At 41.9% G+C, this 19,418-nt stretch overlaps 1 protein-coding gene across 2 annotated transcripts in view; it reads right to left on the reverse strand.

Annotated features, from left to right (window-relative positions):
• Positions 1-1,781: 1,781 nt before the first annotated feature.
• The window catches only part of PLAGL2 (PLAG1 like zinc finger 2), a 56,391-nt gene continuing 38,754 nt past the window's right edge, over positions 1,782-19,418 (reverse strand). Inside the window, exons 2-5 of one of the 2 annotated variants that reach the window (XM_086932673.1) lie at positions 16,259-16,363; positions 14,634-14,956; positions 13,208-14,416; positions 1,782-2,721 (exon numbers count right to left, since the gene is read on the reverse strand). In XM_086932673.1, coding sequence (XP_086788799.1) covers positions 2,676-2,721; positions 13,208-14,416; positions 14,634-14,899 — 1,521 coding nt within the window. In that variant the 5' untranslated portion in view covers positions 14,900-14,956; positions 16,259-16,363 and the 3' untranslated portion in view covers positions 1,782-2,675. Of the gene's footprint in view, positions 2,722-10,771; positions 14,417-14,633; positions 14,957-16,258; positions 16,364-19,418 lie in introns of those variants that run through there. The other variant, XM_086932674.1, reaches the window with a different exon arrangement.

The following is a 19,418-nucleotide window of genomic DNA, read 5'->3' on the forward strand; positions in this document are numbered from 1 at the left end:
CTCTTTAAATAGCAGGCATAAACTTCTCCATTTTAATTTCTTGCGTAGAATATACATCAACCCTGCCAAAGTCCATAGAGTAGACCCCACTAGACTCCATAACTGCCATAAATGCACCGCCCTGCATGCGGATTTTGCACACTTTACATGGACCTGCCCAAAACTCCAGTCTTATTGGGAGACTGTACACAGAACACTAGGCGACATGATAGACCTGTGCCTTTTATCCACACCTGAAGTGGCATTGCTGGACTATGCGGTAAACTTCCCCAGAAGCGTCAAGAGATTTGTATCCCTTAGTTTGCTGTTGGCGAAAAGAGAAATTGCTATTCACTGGGGCCGCAAGTCAGCTCCCACTTTGCAAGGATGGCTGAATAGTCTGACCTACTGCAATACCAACTGTGATGTATATTCCAGTATACTGCCTAGCTCCTCGCTTCTCAAAGACATCTGGGGTCCATACAAATCCCATGTAGAAACTTTACGTCAAGCCTCCAACTCTCAACTGGAACGGGGCTTGGTCTCCGAGGGTGTGGGGTACCAGGTTCACGATGCCAGTTTGTCTCCTTTACGCTGCTCCTATGTTCCCTACAGTGTACGTGATTCTTTGATTAGGGTGGCTTCATGCGACTGTTAAGAGGCGGGTGGACCAAGGGACCTGCTGTTGGACGGCAACTGATTGCGCCCCAGGAGATGGGATGGGCCTGAATTTTAAGGATCAGCTAAGTCTCTTCTTTTGTAAGATTCATGACATGTTGACTTTTGTAATAATGCCCTACGTTCCATTTTCTTATTTCTGTTTCAACTGTAATGATGGTGACAGTAAACTACTATGCTCGAGTTGCCCTGATGTACAAAAAATGGTAAAGAAAAAAAAGAAACTACTATATGCAAAGGCTAGTGTAACAGACCTGTGAACCACTCTGTGGTACATTCTATATAGCAAAATATTTTGATGAGGAATTTTTTGTAGGCATTGGAGGGATTCCGTTTTGGACCGATGTGGTTTGGAAAAGAGCTTGTAACCACCAATAATTGTAGATAGTTTGTTTGTATAATTTATGAAAATATTTTTGGGTTCATTTTTTTTTTTTTTACTGGTAATTATACCAATCAGAATTTAGAGGCATGATACATTTCTTTTGTTACGCAAGGAGGATTAAAAAGTCAGTGAAGAGCAAGAAGGATTAAAAAGTCAGAGTTAAAGTATTTTAAAGGTTTCTCTTCTGCATCGCTTAAAAATGAGCGGAAAATTAATTTCTGTACAAGTGTTTTCCAACGTACAGATACAGAGTCCATCAACAATCTGCTTCCAATAAAAAATCTAGGTATTTTGCCTCAAGTGTCCACGGGGGTCAGAAACGCTGTTTTCTTACCACTAAAGGCAAATGCAATGAGCTACAAGAATTCTTACCATAAAGCTGATAACATCCTGTACATCTGAGTTGAGACTAGTTCCAAGGTACTTTACAGTTTTACTAAATCAATATCTTATCTCTTCAGATTAAAATTGTAAGTTACGGACATTTCTGCTCATTGAGCTAGGATTTCAAAACAAATATAACAAGCAAAGCTTTTGTAAGTAGTTTTCTCACAACCAACACTCACTACGCATGAAAAAAAGACCAATAAAAAATTGTTTTGCCACTCTTGCAAACTTAATTCGGAGGAACATGAACAACTAAATTTACATTTCTGAGCTGTACATGTCATTATTGGATTACTTTTCCTATTTTACAGTAAAAACATTCTCATATAAAGCAAAAATACTCAAATATAAAGAGGTTACTCACTGTGTTTATAAAAGTGCTATAAAGTTACGAAATAGTCCAAAAGTCCAGCATGAAGGAGGTGAACCAGGGGGCATAAAAGCTCTTTGCAAGAGGAGCTCATTGGAGTACTGAGAATATTTATTTTCCAACCAATGTCTTAGCCAATATTAGAGGAAATGGATATGTGTTCGGGAGGTGGAAATATATTTGCTTGTCAACAAATTGTCCATGAGGCTCCTCATTAAAATGCCTGAACTTGCTCATTTCACATCAACCATGGCACTTGTCAAAAGTGAGGAGTTGGGAGAAATGGTTTGCAAAAGTCAGGAAAGGTATGGAATACTAGCTGCTCTCCGGGTTCCCTCCTCCTTGCAAGGTTAGACTCATAGCTTCATTGTAGTCATGAGGTGATGTGTTGCATTTTTTTTCCAGAGCTTCACTGGCATGTCCTAGACTAGTAATACCAGTCCTCGACAGAACATTTATCTTGAAATATAAAATCTGAAGTACATTTGTTAGATTGATACTGTACAATATAAAATGTTAAAACATGTTTATACTACACAACTCCTACTTATTAGGAGAAACTAAAACAACAAAAAAATACAATGAGACGAGGAACAGTACCCTATCCAAAATCTCCAAACACTGGAAATGAAATAGGAATAAGGCACATTCTACGTCCCCTTATCTAGAAAACACTCTTCTCAGCAAAAAGCAGCTGGGAACTCCCAGAATCAAAATGAACACAAAGCTGAAGTTACATACATGGAATCAGAGAAACAAAGTAATCCCTTAGCGGGTAAGACATTGGCTCTGGCAATAAAACATTTTCCAGCAAGGGGGCCGGAGACTATTGGGTGGATGGGAGAGTTCCTCAGCACCTGCAGCCTCTATCAAACTTCACAGCATCACGCTAAACATTTTAAGGACTGTAGACGGAGCCTCACTGGAAAAAACAGAAAAAATATGATTAAACAGAGAAGATTATCCTAGCATATTCAGACTATGGAATAAGTATTATTCTGATCATTGCACGAGGTGCAATGTGTACATCTCCAATCCTCAATGGGCAGTCCAGGAGGCGATGATCCAGTGCTTACAGGAAATCAGGACATATCCACAGTGCATGTAAATGCTCATCTTGCCTACAGGGAGGCATTCACATGTCTTAGTAATTTTTTCTTGGATAGCTCTACTTGGGGAGGGGGGGGGGGGCGAAACCCTGCATCTTAGCATGTAATGGCAGGGCATGCATGTGCACCAGAAAATTATCGTTATGTTAAGCACTGAAGAGGTTTGTAACCCATTGAACATTTCGGTAACACGTTCAAGATTTCTGTAGCATGATGTAGAGATGAGGTCTTGTTGGATAGTGTAAACAGGCAAGGCAAAGGTGCTCATGTATAAATTTCTGCTGATACATTATGTAATGGGTGGAAACATGAAATTCAAAATAATTGATGACAGCAACTGATAATGAAGAGACCTGGAATTTAAAATCAAAAGGGCATGTGAAGTGCCAAGGACTTGAGGAGCGAAGATCTTTTTCCAAATTGTTAACACTACGTCTTGTGAACATAGCAAATAGTTTTTATCAGTTGAAAAAAAGCATGTCTCCCTTCAAAAGGATAAAGGCCCACATAATGTAGGAGTGCTAAGGAAAACACAAGGAGCATAAGTATAAAGGTCATGTAAAGGCTCTCATACCAACAACATTCTTTGTGACAACGTAGATATTAGATGATGGAAAATCTTTTACTAATCACCCAAAAATAAGAAACACTATAAACAAAGCAGCAAGCTAGTCCATGCACATGCATAAGCCCAAGGCACCAAACAATAAGCTCGGACCCAACAAGAAATTACATACTAGATTTGGACCCTAATGGAAATAAACACTGCTGTAGGAATCAGATCCCATGGAATGAAATGTGGGTAGGTTGGGGAGAGGGTCCATTTAGCTTCTGACTAAAAGATGGTACCATTAAAGGAAACCAATAATAGAAGACTACAGATGAAGAATCTCACAAAGGAAGTACAAAAGAAGGCTTCACAGTGGATCTTGACAGAAGCATATAGAAATTGTTGCTACAACTAGATAAGGCAAGGGGTCTTGAAACTGGGGGGGGGATTGAAGTGATCTCAGGGGGGCACCAGACTCTGGACAAAAGAAGCATTTGCGGATAACAATGCTTTGTTTTCAGTGGAAACAAATGAGCAGCAGTAAGTCGCTCTGTAATGAGCCATCACTAACATCTTTTGTTACTTATATACTGGCTGGGAGAAGGTGTCAAAACGGAAGGGACACGTTCTTCAAACCCCCCACCTCCAATTTCTAATAATCACACTGTCGATACTTTTACACGTTAGTAAGGCATGCCTGACCAGAATAGTATGTTTAGTAAACATGTACTTGACTGCATTTTTAAAGCAGTAACATAACTTAACTGCAATGTTTAAATAAGTCTATACATATTTGAACATTGTCAGTTTAATAGAATGTGAATAATACTGAGGGCGCGATTTTGTGTTTTTTACTGGGGAGGGCAAGGCATTCAAAAGTTTGAAGACCATTGATATAAGGGGACATTTGAGTACCAGAACAAACAGAGGGATTTAAATTAGATCTTATAAAAGTGATGTCAACAAACTAATATTCTGACCCACAGAGATGAAATGAAGCGGAAGGAAGATAGCATATTCAATGCCGATGAATAACGCAGCGAGTTGGCCTGCAACTGCATTACTTAAATGGAAAGTTACACCCCTATTCACATATTGTTATCCTAAAATTGTAAAAACGACAATTAAAAATAAAAACTGAAATATTTTGGCTGGCTAAATCTCAGCCAGTTTGTTGTAGGAAGCAGACATCAGCTCTCAGGTAACCAATCAATTTCAAACACATACACAAAGCTGGTGAAAGGCACATACAAGGGGGTTGGTACAGGGGCAAAATAATTCCTTGGAGTATTAATTATGGAAGTGGCATGGCACTCCCAAAACATGCCTTGATCAAACAGGATGAACGAGCAAGGAGACTGATCAGAGAGGCCTACTAACTTTTAACAAGGAGGCTCAAATACGGCATGTGACAATATCCCACACACTCCACAAATCTGGCCGCTTTGGCACGATGGCAAGATGCAGGTCATTACTCAAGAGAGGACACTTAGTGTGCATAAGCAACCCTGAAAATCATTCAGTGACAAATGTTTTATGGCCATAGGAAATTACAACTGCACTTATCAATCTTATGCTACAATTGATCAAACATAACACATAACCTAAAGTGCACTATCCTGAAGCAAGGTGATGGCAATATCATGTAATCCAGATGTTACTCATCTACAGGGACCAATGCACTTGTCAGGACAAAGGGTAAAACCTAAAGAAAGTTTATGAAGAAAATATGCTACACTCTGCAAGAAAGCAGATACTGAGGCTCAAGTGACTCAGCAGGTAAACTCAAAGCAGAGGGCCAGAATTACACCTGAATAGCTAGAGAACAATTAAATAAATGTATCATACATTTATGGCATGGTTTGAAGATGGCTGTTCATCAACGCGCCCCATTGAATAAGACCGAATGAGCAGTTCAGTAAAGAACTCAAATATTTCCAAATGTTAGATGTGCAAGTTGGTAGGCACATATGCTAACACAAGACAGCTATAATTGCCGTCATAAGTACTTTGCCCAACATCATCTTGGGCCTGAAGACTGACCCAATAAGCATACTTCATACTTTAGTTTTGTATTATTAAATTATGGACTATTAGCATACAAGTAGCCAGAAAATCCTCAGTTAAATGAGCTAAACCGGAGCATGGACAACAAAATATGAAATTAATTCAAGGCGTATAGATTTTCTATGGGCACTGATTTTTGAGCAAGTTATAAATTTCCAAACGCGTCCATTTCTGTCTAAAGAGTGATTTCAGTGATATGAACATCACAGCAGACTTGCAAGAGTAGCAGCAACCAATGCCTGGGAGAATAGTGGATAAGCCATGAGGTATTCCAATGAATAATTTAAGTGCCATAACCTAATACAGACTGGTCCATTAAATAAATAATAAAAAAAAAAAAAACACAATTTCAAGGCAAGTCTCTACCAAAGGGATAACCAGGAGGAAATGAGACAAAGTCCCCTAAAAATGTCCAAAACTCACCATATTTTCAACATACTCTGCAAGTTTATGGGTCCATGAAAGCTCAAAACAAATGTATTAGGAGTCACCAGGTATGCGTACCGAAGACAGACCTCAAAATGTATTACTTTTCGGCTTCATTTATGCCTACTCTTCTTTTAAAGTGTAACTATTGATAAACCAGGGGATTGATAATGTGAGAAACTTTGCTAATTTCTCAAAACTGTTGAATCCATTTATTTAATTTTTTTTATTAGCTCACCATTCCAAATCATTTGTAGACTGAAAACCTTTCCCTCGCGTATGTTTTTTGGTCAATGGCTATGATCACACAGAAATCATAAAAATCATAATTTTCATCAAAGAGAGTTGAAATTAACAGAAGGCCTAGCCTACAGGGAGCACGTCTAGGATTAGTCTGCATGTTTTCCAATTTTGGTGCTTTTAGCAGAGTAGTGACAGGTATAATCTTCCGAAGAATTGTAACAGTCATGACACAAGGAGGCAGTATAGTGTCATTTAAATGCAGTGAAGCAATATACTTTTAAAATCTGAGCAACTGAAAAATGTAGCCAAAGCAGAAAAGGTATCTAATAGTGTCCAACCTCAATCTGGTGAAGGAAATCTGCAACTGAGGAAATACAAATTTGCAACACTTATCAGTTACCAAATAGAAACGATCTTATGTGTGAAATACACTATAGTTAATAGATTAATGAAGAAAATTAATGAAAAGAAATGTTTAGAAAGGAAAAACAGTCTTTCATGTAATGCAAGTCACTTAAACATTAACAAACAGATCTGAACCTATAGTTATTAAATAGGATTCTTCAGCCTAAATACCTGGCCCCACAGACGAATCTAATACTTCCAGGGTCTATGCTTCCAAAACAATTTGTGGATAAATATCCAAAACGTTCATAAAATGTTAACAAGAGTGGGTGGCTTGAGATAATGTCACTATGTTGCCACAAAATATCTAACTACTACCAAAAACATTTGGAACCACCACTAGCCTATGTATCCCAGTGGCTCTTGCCTGGCTTTCAAGGATACAAGACAGTCCACATAGAAGGGTATCACCAGGCTATGACAAAACAGTCCAAAATGATTTGGTCAATCCCCTCTTCAAGGTAGCGCTTGCTTATTCAAAGAGGCAATCGCCGAGAGACACACTTGAAGGTGGGAGCTACAGATGTGATGCGCCAGATTACACTGTATGAAAATCTGCACTAGCAAATATAGGAGACTTCATTATATGGATTCTAGGGAACAAACTAGAATATATTGCAAAATACAAAAAAGGATATGGGCCTGAAAATGATATTTCTTCATTTTAAAAAACACAACTCTTACAGTACAGCCGACTATTGTAAAATTCGTTCTGCGGAAATATATTTTGGAATTAACCTTTCACATTTACAGACTTAACTAAATGACAAATTAATTCAAATTTCTTTAGTTTGAAGTTAATCCGTCTCAAATGAAACCGTCTGAAAGCAAATTGTTCCAAAATTACATTTTGCATTCAAAAGTACCACCAGTAGAGAGGTGGGACTGTGGTTTGGTTTCTCCACAATTACTAAAGTTACCCTAATTAACCTCGTTTTCTTCATCCTTCTCTTAACCTTCAATCCTCCTTCAGTTTCTATCTCCTTCTGTGCATTCTTCCCTTACTTTAAAAAAGGGAATGTGCTATACCCGCCATTTTGTAAACCCTATACCCAGTCCTACTCTTCTCTAGCCCATTGCCTTACTCTCATTCCACTCTGGACTCTCCAAACACTATTGTATTGCTTGATTTCATCCACTTTTCTCCAAAATACGTTTTCCTTTGTAAACATTTTCTCATCAAGGCATTTTTATAGCCTTTGCTTCAAAATATAGGTTTTTATAACCAAATTGGAACTGGTCACCCACTACGTAAATTTAAAGTATCACATTAGACAACTTGCGAGATGGAGAACCCATACAAATCACAATAGTCCCTCTGAGTATTTCCCATTTTTCTGGTCATCACTTAATATGCAGTTCCTTGCCTCTTAATGACAATACTCTAACTGAAACCAACTACGCTCCTTTGTCATGGCTGTCCCGCACAAATGTATGATGGTATTCCGCATGCCCTACGAACACAGTAATTTGAACGAATGAGTCTTTAGCACGCATTAGTTCAGCACACAAGTCGTTATAACAACTTGCCAAGGGGAGGGGGGGGGGGGGGGGGGTGGGGGTAGGTGTTGCTGGATTTTGGAATTCTTTAATCTACTATCTCAACTCAAGTCTGTGCAACAGTAGGGTAAGTGTTGGACTTTAAATCCAACACTATTCCACCAATGCACCCCACTAAAACAAGTTGTAATAACTTGCGTACTGAACGAATGCATGCTAAAGACGCATTTTGCCTGCACTGTGAAGGGCCAGTGCTGGATTTTGGAATTCTTTAATTTTCTATCCCAACTCAAGTTTGTGCAACAGTAGGGTAAGTGTTGGGCTTTAAATCCAACACTATTTCACCAATGCACCCCACTAAAACAAGTTGTAATAACAACTTGCGTACGAATGCATGCTAAAGACGCATGCATGCTAAAGACGCATTTTGCCTGCACTGTGAAGGCCCAGTGTGATTTCAGCTTCGTCCTAATGGACGTCTCCCACTCCCCACTACCATCTTATCTTCTAGTGTCCCAACTACGACCAAACATATGCTGCACTCTCAACCTGGCAACCAGTAAGATTGTAGTTCCTTGTGACACGACATGCCTCCGCTATCCATCCTTCATTGCCCTTGGCTTAGAGAGTACTGATGTTGAAACACTAGCAATAGGGGTGACACAATTGGAAGGGGGTGTTCGGGCTCCTACCCCTAACTACACCTTAGGGTTGGTAGTTACCTCCCTACTTTGAACTTCATTGGAGAATGGACAGGGTGAACAAGTCACCAGGTAAGAGATGGTGGTGGGGGGGGGGGGGGGGGGGGGGGGAGGGGGGGGGGACGATTTGGGGGAGAGGGATTGTGCTGGTCTCTTCACCACTGCACTTATGGACTCTGAGGGAAACCGGTGTTTGCTTGTTTGTATTTCTATTTGGGTGAACCAAGTCAAAATGCAACAGAATACTGTATAATGTCAAAGACAAGCATAGTATCAACAAGTGATAAGAGGTAGCTCGGTTGTGGACGGGTTAGTGCATTGTGAATTAGTGTTCTCCAAAGAGGAGAGTCTTCAACAAACCTCTTGAAGACCTAAGAGCTCTCAAGACAGAAAACACAAACAAGCTGTGAGCATTTGAAGGAAGACAATATTCCTTTGCCCCCAGCCCTGTGTGACATTGGATTCCTAGGGACGAACAAAATCTGTTTGTGTTCAGACGCCTGTGCAGACTGTCTCATATTCTTCCTGCCACAGGCCCATAGGTCTCGACTGGTTTCATCCTCCAGGCTGTGGCCAGTGGGCTTACCAAATGATTGAGTAAAACCTACACAATCACAGAATAACTGCATGATTTTCTGACAGGAGTATTTGGACTCAACTCTTATTACTCACGATTTAGAAGTCAGTGATATCAAAGAAACAGATATCCCCAGCCCACTGGTATATTAAGAAGACTTTAAGTATTCTTACGTAATAGATGCCAATGTCATTTAACAGATTGTTTAAAAAGCCATATTGACTGAGAAAACTTTCTTGAAAATCACAACCTAGTCAATAACCCTAGAACGTCCCGACTACATACATATAATTTGGGTTATGCGGGTTTGATACAGCACTCGTCTGGATAACTTGTCTCCTTAGAACGTTTCTTTGCCCATGGAGGGTGTGACCTATGGCAGTGTGTTGTCTATGAGGGGGGGGGGGGGGGATCATCTAATGGAGCTATGGGGTAAACTGACTGATAAGTGGTAGACACATAGGTACACAAAGTCAGACGACTAAAAGATAATCAGGCAAACCGACAGGTAAGCACATTAAGGGAAGTAGCCAATGTGGGCCAGCTCTTCTGGAACTTCTGTGGTCTGTGACAAGTGATGGATAGTGATCTGCTCTGCACTACACAAGAGATTAGTCAGCTGAGGAAGCGCCTGCCCAGCCTTAAGTGCTAGTTAGCCCAGTTGCACGTCAGGGCTAGCTCTATCTACCAAGTGAGAGCTTGTTCTGCAGATGAAGGGATAGGTTTGCGGTCAGTGGCATTAGGACATCTGGCCTCTTCCTAGGACGAGTGGGTGACAGTTTATTCCTGGTCCTGAAGTTGTTTATTTCACAAAACGTTACCCAAGACAATCAGGACACACAGAAAAGCCCTGCCACTGCCTACCATTAAGTGATACATTTGCCTACAGGCAAGCCTTCCTATTTCCTCTTATTAGTTCACATATTTATAGGTAGAGTCAAAAGTTGAGAAGATATCATGGGTGAGAGAGAAAGGAGATTGCCGGACAGTGAAGAGTTAAAGTTGGAGATAACCGTTCTCCAAAAGACAGAGAGAAGTTGCCAATTATACCATTTCAGCGATACTCTGAGGCGGAATACCCTTCCCAAATATGTTTTTGATGTGCAGAAATTTAAGAAATACAGAAGCAAATAAGTAGCAATTTCATGGCTGAAATTACAACAACATTGTAGGTACGTACTAAGTAAACTCTAAAAGGGTACCAGTGTTTCTTAGGTTCTAAACTGCTCAATTGAAAATTCCTCAGAAGAATAACGGTTGTCATCTTCTTCCCTTCTGTTGGTGCATATCTTTTGTAGACAGTGAATCTCAATGGGGAGGTTAAAGGAAATGACTGCTGCCATGGTTCAGCAGCTTCCATCTGGAGTAAAACTGTGGCACAGCAGAGCGGGGTGGTGTGGGTCTGGTATTTGAAAGCAAACCTACAGCAAGATGAATGTCAGACAACGAACAATAGACTACAGAAAGATACCTATTTATATCAGTAACTGCCAATTTGAATTTGTTGCAGCTAACTGAAAAGCCATACCCACGAGCAAAGATTGACAGTGATACTGAAAGGAGCTAAAATAAAAAGGCACATTTTGGATGTTTTCAAACTAATGACATCAAAACCAAGGAGAGGGGGGGGGGGGGGGGGGGCAAGTTTGGGGGGCAGTGAGGTGGCGTGCGGGGTGTTGGTGTAACAAACAGGATAGTGGATTTTTTACTAGCGTTTTAAACTAACAAATCGTTGGTGAAGCATAACATGCACTATTTAGATCCACTTCTCAAACCCAGTTTCTAGGGAATTTCCAAAATGCTACCAAGGAGAACTTTCGAATGGTTCAAGATCAGCATTGGAAATTATATGAAAGATTTAGGAACTTAAAGTTTTGTTTGTAGTGAAAAGTCAGCAAGACAAAAGAGGCATTCAAAAGTCAGAGTGCTAGCACAAGGAAGAGCAAGTACACGTTACTTTGAACCTTAAAATTACAGGAGGACATAAAATAGAGCGCTCAGAGAAAAAGCTTTGTGAATACCTGAAATGGAGTTCCCTTGCACCACCGGATGAAGTTACAATTGAATAGGTGAGCAATAAGACAGAGCTTCTCTGATGTGTTCTGCACTCTTCCGCCATGGCCTACACTTCTCAGTTACACCCAATTTTTAGGGTGCAAACTATTATTCTGACTCCGTAAGTAAATGTGGGTAATGAAAAATATAGGTCTGGAAGTTACGCAGAAGGACAAAACCTGCAGACATTTTTGCAATAACAGAGGCACAAATCATACAATGAATTACTTCGAGATAAGCTCAGTTGAAACAGGCTCAAGTACTAGGTTTAAGGGTTAAAGAGAAGCAGTGCAGAGGACATCAGGCGTTTGTGTGCTGCACCTAGGACACATGATGAAGCCGCCTCCACCTCAACCAGAGACTGAAGCTATCACCAATAGTAGTGCGATTCTGAAAATCTGTCAACCTTACCAGCTCAGAGCTTTGAATTTTTTTGAATTGCCTGTACTTGTTCTTTTATTGCAGTTCATCTATTGGGTTGGGTATACATAAAAGACTGAGATTGGATCTAGTCAAAGGCCAAATAAATGTGCTCGGACATGACCAACGCTTCCAGTTACTAATTTCAAGAAAGAAAAAAGGAAACTGGTGCTCCTTCAGAAAAACAAGCACACTTGCTCATGCCACACAGCTCATGTTAAGGAACACTGCATAAACAGGTTAATTGATGTATTGAAAGAATAAGAGTCTATGGGAAGTCCTCAAAATGTAACATGGCAGTATTTAGCAGCCCTTAAACTTGAATTTGCCGAATGACCTTATACCTCAACTTGGAGTGGAGATATATAACAAATCACTCAGAAAGTAGTGGTGACTTGTTTCTTCTAATGAGGTGGATTTGGAGTACTAGAGAGCTTGTCATACTATAACTTCTATTCCATTGAGCTGAAATTCAGCCATTTCTTTGCAAGCCACTCACCATGATCCCCTGCCGCAACTGTTTTATGGGTAACACAAGTCACTATGGCAACGAACAAACATTTTAAGGCAGCTGGAATTGGATCTCTTGCCATAGGTACAAGTTAAAACACAGTCTTGCCAGGTCAAGAACATTTGGCACGGGTTAAAAGCATTACAAGAACTCAATCGATGCGCCACTACGTCATACAAAGATAGCATAAGGAGTAAGAGGCCCTTTGACTGGAAAAGAGACCATGAGGAAAAAAGCAGATCTGACTGTATATCCCATCTCGATCCTTGAAGGTGGCGGCTTACTGGATTTACCAAAACCCTATTCATTACCTACTGACAGACAATCTCGGCTATCAATTTCCATTACTATTACCCTATTCATTATCCAGTGACAACCAATCTCGGCTATTAATTCCCAAAACCAGGCATTCTTTCCCCAACAAGATATCTCGGGAGGACAAACACAATCTGTGATCACTGTACGTGCCTTAGAAGCTCCCATCTCTGGTTGTAAAAGACTGGTAGATAGTACTGCTCTTAACTGAGACTTTTAGATTTGTTATGAGCAAAAAATAAACATTTCTCTATGACAATCTGCATTCCCAGAATGCTTTGCAAACATATGCCTATGAGTAGGCTAAGTGACAAAGTTTGTATATGGTTAATGGGTGACTTGGGGAGCAAGGGTATTTTCTGGTTTAAAAAAATATATATAAAATCTTCAATAAGGAACACTGTGGTTTTCCTTTTCAAGACTGGAAGCATCCTGTCTCAATAAGGCATGTATATATAATGTGATCATTGTGCAGTAAGGCTCTTCAAGTACCCGCGGCAGCTTCTGCCCACTGTCCTGTTACACCTACTGGAATGCTTGGTGAAACCGTGGCAGAGTAGTAGTACTCAAGCTAGAGGTGAAAACTGGGGGAAACGAGTGAAGAGGTCCAAAGTTCAGGGCCCCCCCAGGTCCTGTGGACTCTTGAGGTTGAGGTTGTAAAGTGGTAAGCAGTGACTGAGCTTCCCCCTGTGAATAGCCCATGAAGAGACCGGCAGTGGACACAGGTGGGTTGCACGGAGGTAGGTTCAGAGGTAGGAAGCCCAGAAGGTGTCCAAAATCCATGTTAGCAGCACAGTAAGATTCTGACAGGTTGGCAGGACTTTTGGACAGCAACGACTCGTCCAATCCAAAGGCCTGAGGTTGCGAACTCTGCAGTTCGCTGGAGGACAGAGCACTGGGGAGCTCTGCCAGGAAGCTGTCAAGGTCACTTTTTGACAGTCGCTCAGGCAGGTATGAGGTAGATGCGAGCTGGTATTTTGAAGTGTGTGTCATGTTGGTGACCGCAGATGAACACTCCAAGGGGTAGCTCAACCCCATCGACAGAGAGCCTGGAACTAAGGAGTGTGAGAGGCCAGAGCTTGGCATGGTCTGAAGATGATGCGAGCTGTACATGCCCATTGGCAGCATGCTTGGAAAAGGTTTACCCATCATCTCCCTTGGCTGCATGCACATAACTGGGCTCAACTCCTCTTTCACAGCTACAGAAGAGTTACAGCTCATATAGCTCAACATGTCAGCAGGTTCCACTTTGATCCTTATTTGATCCTGAAAGTGGCTTTTCTTCACATGTCTGGTCAGATGATCCTTCCTCCCAAACCTCTGGGCACAGTACTGGCACTGGAAGTCCTTGCGCCCAGTATGGACCACTAGGTGCCGGCGGACATCTTTGCGGGTATAGAATCGTCGGTCACAGTGGTCACATGGGTGCTTTTTTTCTTTTGTTCCACCTGACGCCCTGCGTGAATGGGCCTTCAGATGCTCCAGTAGGACTGGTGTGTTTTCAAAGACTTGCAAACACACTTTACAGCTGAGGTCTCCACTGGCTGCAGCATGCATGGCAAGATGACGTCTATAGCCAAGCTTGGTGTTGTAGTTCTTGCCACATTCCAGGCACTGGAGGGACTCCTTGTTAGGGTCATGGGTTTGCAGATGATTTCGTAGATGGTCTTTTCGATGAAACATTTTCTCACAATACATACACTGATGCGGCTTCTGGGCAGAGTGTGTGGCCATATGCCTTTGGAAAAAGAGAAAGAAAAAAACCCCAATAACTATTCATGAAGAGGCGATAAAATCAGGCAGTCAAACACGCTACCAAAAGCAACTCGCCTTATTAAACCATTCATTCCATTTCTTGCAACCACCCCCCCCCCCCATCCTCCCCCATCCTGTTAAAAGACACTGCTTCCAACCTTGCAAAGCCAGCAGAATGGTAGCTTTTGAGATCCTTGTACCTGTAGAGCTTGTATTTGGATGTAAATGCCTTAACACAATGCAGCTGAGGACAGGTGTATGGTTTCTCTTCTGCAGTTGTTAGAACAGAAGTCCTTAGCTTGTCCACATGATGAATGGGGGTTCCAGGGAATTCGAAATGGCATGTCCCTGAACCACCAACTTCCCCACATCGCTGCCTCGGGATTAGTCTCCACAACGTATCTTCTGGCGTTTCCTGTTTCGCATCTTGAAACCAGTTTGGGGCTTCCACTGGGAATACATTCATGGCAGGTGACGTCTAATGGGATATTATCATAGCCCTCCGCTCTCTAGTGGTCTTTATCTAGAATACAAATATTAATCATCATTAAGAGAAAGCATACCCTTCTCTTCCAACAACACCCTCAGGTGTTTAATGCAGAAAACTCAATGCAATAATAATAATGCTCAAATGTGTGTGATCCCCCTCCGTGCACATTCGTTGCTCCAAGTACTCCCATGCTCAGTGTATCTGTAGGATTATCACTTTGTCTAATAGAATGAACATGTGCATCTACATTCAGCATCTACGCCGGTGCACAGGGGAGTGGGGGAGGATCGTTCATCTCCAGTACTGGAAGACCATAGCAATGGAGAAGGCAACTCCGAGGAGGGAGTCAGTCCCCAGGCCTCGCACACTCAGGACGCAGTGTAAAACATTCCTAGTCATACTCAGTATCTGGCTTGTAATTGTAACATCAGGATAGTGTTTTTCCTTATGTGACTGGGGGAGGGGGGGGGGGTAGTTGCTGGTATGTTGTGAAGTTCTTCCCTGATACGATTGATCAGTATAAACTTTATTAAAAAAATAAAAAATGCTCGGTGTATCTGTAGGATTATCACTTTGTCTAATATAATGAACTACATTCAGCATCTACGTCGGTGACAGCCCAAATATAGCTGCAACATCTTGGCTAAGAGGTTGACCTTAAATCGCACTTAACATGTGGGCTGCCTGTAGCCTTCACCTTCTGTTCAGCATTACAAAATTAGAAGCCCAAAGGTTAACTCCTTGCGCCTTGTTTCCATTAACACAAAAAACAAGGAATCCATTAACAAATTGAAGTTTTTCCAATGTATTAGGACGCAGTGATAAGTAGCAAACACTACTTGGCACGGGGGCATAGGGTTTGTGAGCAGTGACAACAACAATCGGATTTAACCGCATTCACATCCTTTAATAACGACCAAGAATTAACTCAGAAAGGAGGTTAGGACCGCTTGTCGGGCTACAATTATGAGAGAGAACCAAGTCACTATAGTACATCTGTGCTTGTATAGAAAATGCAGCAGGTGCTAATTTTTCTGCTTCGATGGTCTCACCAGGTCAGGCACTGAAGTAAATGGCTTATTAAATCAATAATGTATCCATTGGTGATCCTCCCAGTATTTGAAGGGGCACTATTTGAGCTCTCAGCCTCAACATGCACTCTTTGCGTAAAAACACTGCAAACTATTGGTATTCACATTGGACTGTAAGGCATGTGAATTACTAGTGAGAAGTGAGCGATCCTTTTCAGGATACTCAATGGATGAAATCTGCTAAGATTGTTGAAATAAACTGAAAAATAAAGATTACATTAACCTACATGGAACAGACACTTACCTTTCCCGAGGAGCGGGTTCCCAACACACAGCCCGTAGTGAAGAGGTCACATGTGAACAGACAGGCAGCAGGCATCTTGACATGCAATGGACAGTTCTTTTCAGTCTGAAACAAAGATAAGGAAAGTAAGAGGCAGGAAATGAAGACTGCCCATCAATAGTGGGAGCACGAAACACCAACAAACCATTCAGCATTGATAAGGGGTGGTGGTGAAGGGTCAGTAAAGAGTAACCTACAAATACACAGCAGGGCAACCTTCTGATGAATTTAATTTGCGGCAGCCTAGCAGCAGAGAGCTTGCCACTGCAATGGTGTATTTCGGGGCCTGACGACGAAGGATGCTTTTCACGTCGGATTAGCAGGCCCATGCAAATAACCCGCTTTCCCTGTCCGGAGGCCCACTTGGTGTTTTATTGACTTTTAATGAGTGGCAGATTGACAGAACCCACTTGGGAAATACAGGGCTGGTTATTAGGATTATAGGTAACAGCATGCCAGGAGAATTAAGCGCACTTGTGAATAAACAGTGCATGCGTTTAAAAGTACCTTTGCAGCATTTGTCGATTGTCTGCTGCTTTTCCTCTGGTGAAGAGGAAAAGCGGCCTTGAAACGAATTAGGAGGGTGGTTAAAATGAACTTCGGACTGTGCAAGTTTGGTGGCATTTTATTATTTTATTAATGGCGTTTACCATCCCACTGACGGCGTGCTCTCACAGCAGGGCCACCTTTTGAGATATATATATATATATATATATATATATATATATATATATATATATATATTATACACACACACACACACAAGTTACTTACCTTCGGTAACTATATATCTTTAAGAAACATTAGTAGTGAGATTCCTTACCTTAGAATTACCCCCAGGCGTCAGACTGGAACCGGCAAGTTTTTCGGCAGCAGTAGCCCTGCGCACCGGTAGGCGTCGTCATGCGGCTTCCCGTGCGTCGTTGGCATTGTGATGACGTCGCTTGAGCTACTTAGACGTGCCCACACGCGCTGTCAGTTCTGTACATGACTTTCCGCGCCAGGAATGAATGCAGAGCCATGCAAGAAACTGACCACTAGTGCCATGAAACTAGGCCCTGAAAAGGGATGACCTGAACACTAGAAATCAGTTGGCAGAATGGGGAGGATGGGTGGGGTGGTAAGGAATCCATCACTACTAATGTTTCTTACAGATATATCGTTACCGAAGGTAAGTAACTTGTGCATCTGAAAGAAACTTGTGGTGATACATTGCTTACTTTAGAATAGCTATCACAGCAACACCAACCCCAGTTGTGGGTCTCCGAAGCAAGATCACACCAGAAAGTCCTGGAGAAAAGAATGTCCAAAAGCCTTCTCTAAGGACTTGGCTGTCCGGGCAGTAATGCATGGTAAACGTGTGCAGTGAAGCCAATGTAGCTGCCGGACAGTTATCATGCAAGGGTACTCCCCGTCCCAAAGCAGTAGTGGCTGCCGGCGCCCTGGTAGAATGGGCACGTAGCCCCATCGGAGGCTCCTTTTTAGCCAAATAACAACAAGCCTTAATGCACAGAACGACCCACCGAAAGATGGCCCGCTTGTGCACGGCCCGACCTTTCTTGGTGCCTACGTAGCCAACAAAGAGCTAATCATCCACCCAGAACTGTTTTGTGCTGTTCAGATAGAAAGAGCATGTTTTGGGTCCAGACGGTGCAGCCTCTCTTCCTATTTTGAGAGATGCGTATGTGGAAAGAAGGTGGGCAAAGTGATGGTCTGCCCAATGTGAAAGGCAGTGACAACCTTTGGCAGAAAAGATGGACTAGTCCGCAGAACAACTTTGTCCGGATGGACTGAGAGAAATGAGGCTTCGAAGAAATAGCCTGGAGCTCACTCACCCTTCTGGCAGAGGTAATGGCCACCAGGAAAGCAGTCTTTAAAGTGAGAAGACGTAGAGGACAATTATGAATTGGCTCAAAGGGAGCACACATCAGATAAGTTAGAAGGAGGCTCAAGTCCCACTGAGGCATTATGAAAGGAACAGGAAGCAAAAGAAGAGTAATGCCTTTTAAGAACCCATTTACAACAGGGGACTTGAAAAGGGAAGGCTGATCTGGAAGCCATAAAAAAGGCTGAAATGGCCGAGAGATAGCCCTCGATAGTGCCCAGGGATATAGGATTAAACAACTATTTCCTAAACAACGAATCCCTAAACCAAGGAGGGTAAACCACGAGCAATGCCTAACCACTTCATTGTTAACGAGACCTAAACCACGAAATGCAACTTTGTTCTGCATTGACAGAACAATGGCTTTAAATGTTTTCAGGTGTCGAAGAGATGCTGTGGTGGTACTCCAGGGAAAAAATGTGTATAGTTCTGATAGATCTAATATCCACATTAGGCGGCTACTATTGGGAGAGCCGAGAGTGGGCGTAGAAGAATTGGTCAGGTCGGACATTTGTTTGGGAATGGAGATATCTCAGGATTTTTCAGCTATCTTCACAGCTTTAGAACGTCTGGGTAAGCGTTTGTTAAGGTAGAAAGAAAAAACTTGACGGGTGAGGAAGATTTTTTTTTTAACTTTTAGGAGCTAATGCATATAGATTGTAGACCAGGTCTACCAAAAGTTGCAAAACTCAAAGATGTCTGCACCGTTCCCTAGATGGACATGTACATTTGTACCTAAGTCAGGTAACCGGGGAAGGCGGTGAAGGCTTCTGAAAAGTGAGCTATTTGAGACCACTAGCCTAGCATTTCTATCCTTTTTATGGTGATGTTTATGACATCATTTAATATCTGCTTGTCTCTATTTGTGTGTGTTGCAGTTTCATTTGTTATAGTATCATTCTGAGATGTGAAGTCGTAGTTAAGGAAGTCGTGGTTAACAGATTGGTCGTCGTTTGAGATTCGTTGTTCAGGTCAGTCGTTTTTCAAACTTCGTTATTAAGGCTGTTTCCCAGTGCCCAGAGCAGAGCCCTGCTGGGTCAAAGAAAGTAGAAAGAGGAGGACCTTTGAAAGAGAGGCGGAAAGGGGATCAACAGCCTTTGCTGTGCACCATGCCACAAATGTATTTCACCTGCAGGCGTACACCGTTTTAGTGGAGTGACGCCTGGCTGCCAAGGTGACATCACAAACTTCGGGAGACCGCTCAAAAGAAGTCAACAGCTGCTGCTCAATCTCCAC

Source organism: Lissotriton vulgaris, chromosome 7, assembly GCF_964263255.1.
Source record: "Lissotriton vulgaris chromosome 7, aLisVul1.2, whole genome shotgun sequence".
NCBI lineage: Eukaryota > Metazoa > Chordata > Amphibia > Caudata > Salamandridae > Lissotriton > Lissotriton vulgaris.